The sequence below is a fragment of the Limulus polyphemus genome, unplaced genomic scaffold (genome assembly GCF_000517525.1).
Source record: "Limulus polyphemus unplaced genomic scaffold, Limulus_polyphemus-2.1.2 Scaffold2609, whole genome shotgun sequence".
Lineage (NCBI taxonomy): Eukaryota > Metazoa > Arthropoda > Merostomata > Xiphosura > Limulidae > Limulus > Limulus polyphemus.
This window is the reverse complement of record NW_013668219.1, coordinates 6,135-8,055: the sequence shown is the minus strand read 5'-3', so window position 1 is coordinate 8,055 and position 1,921 is coordinate 6,135. Positions and strand designations below refer to the sequence as shown.

Genomic DNA, 1,921 nt, shown 5'->3' with positions numbered 1-1,921 from the left:
TTTTCTTTCCTTAAAAGTTTTGGATAATTATATCTGACTGGATGAGTCTAAGAAGCAAACCTTTGATTTGGGGAAGTTTTCATAGTTTATTTAGGCATTCTTTTCTTTCCTTAAAAGTTTTGGATAATTATATCTGACTGGATGAGTCTAAGAAGCAAACCTTTGATTTAGGGAAGTTTTCATAGTTTATTTAGGCATTCTTTTCTTTCCTTAAAAGTTTTGGATAATTATATCTGACTGGTTAAGTCTAAGAAGCAAACCTTTGATTTAGGGAAGTTTTCATAGTTTATTTAGGCATTCTTTCATTAAAAGTTTTGTGTTATATTATATCTGGATAATTATATGTGACTGGATAAGTCTGAGAAGCAAACCTTTGATTTAAGGAAGTTTTCATAGTTTATTTAGGCATTCATTTCTTTCCTTAAAAGTTTTGGATAATTATATCTGACTGGATAAGTCTAAGAAGCAAACCTTTGATTTAGGGAAGTTTTCACAGTTTATTTAGGCATTCTTTTCTTTCCTTAAAAGTTTTGTGTTATATTATATCTGACTGGATGAGTCTAAGAAACAAACCTTAGATTTGAAGAAGTTTTTGAAGTTTATTTAGGCATTCTTTTCTTCCCTTAAAAGTTTTGTGTTAAATTATATCTGTTTGAAAGGTACAGAAATTTTATTCTATGACAAGACATCAAGTAAGCTTAGTGAGGTTTAGCAAGTATAGCAGGTGACAGGAAACATTCTTACTCAATTCCTTATTTATTGAATCTTGTGAATTTTATTGTAGTTAAACAGTATACAAGTAAAAGAACTTATTATTTACTGAAAAGAAGCTATATCTATTAGAAATTACTTGATTTTGACCAAGAATATTGTTAGTAAAAATCGTGATACATAGATTGACAGAGGTAATAATGATGTCTTTAGGAAAGTTAAGGTCATGGTTCACCAATAAATCTGCCAAAACTAAATGTTATTTTAATAGTAAGTTTGTATTAAGTTTAGTGCAATTTGTTTAAGTGTTTTCATCTTCAGAAAGAAAATGTCAAGGGATATCAGTGGCACCCCTCTGGTTCAGAAAGGGTTATGCTTATGGACTACATTAGTTTAAAGTTTTACTTAACTTTGAGAGAAAAGTAATAGGATGAATTTTTATTTTTTTTATTTTTATTTTTTGCTTATTACTTACATTTCTTAGTTTTCACAGAAATTCTTTAAATGAAATGATTTCAGTATGAACTACAACTGATTTACCATCTTTCTTATAATATTGTGTGAATGTAAATTTTTATTGTTTTGTTTACCAGTAAACCATTCATGTTATGAGCATGAAATCTATGTGATATTTGTTTTTGAAAGGAGCGATCCATCATGGAAACCCCCTGCACGACATCCAATGGATTATTGTTATGTTCGACCTCAACATATTCCAGTTATCAACTCCTTGTGTCACGAATTCTTCTGGCCAGGAATTGACTGTAAGTATATGTGTGTGTGACAACTAATAGATTTCATATATGAAGAGATATGTTTCCAGGCTTTCCAGTGAAGCCTTTAAAACCTATAAAAACCTTTATTTTAATTTTCATCCTGTGTTTTCTTTATTTTTTCTGAAAGATAGGTCAAAGAAGCTTAAAAACCTAGAAATTTGAAGGTAAACTTATTTTCTCAACCAAAAACATTGTCGTAAAACATTTGATACTGTAGTTGCAATATTACCATAATTATCAATAGAAAGATCCATGGAAATATAATAGTTTTGTAACATTTTTGACTGGGGAAATAACTTAGATTTTATTATTAGAACTTACATGGTAAAATATCTGTCATTACACATAAAGTAATGGATTTCTTCATGGAAAATACTATTGTTACCTGCTAGTAACTTTGTACTCAAACCTTAAAAACCACAATACTATTGTTA

General features: G+C 28.9%; 1 protein-coding gene across 1 annotated transcript in view; it reads left to right on the top strand.

Annotated features, from left to right (window-relative positions):
- LOC106467422 (cysteine-rich protein 2-binding protein-like) overlaps positions 1-1,921 on the top strand; it is a gene marked incomplete at its 3' end in the record, with an annotated part of 68,271 nt that overhangs the window by 61,185 nt on the left and 5,165 nt on the right. Inside the window, exon 15 of the mRNA XM_022395605.1 lies at positions 1,357-1,479. Coding sequence (XP_022251313.1) covers positions 1,357-1,479 — 123 coding nt within the window. The remainder of the gene's footprint in view (positions 1-1,356; positions 1,480-1,921) is intronic.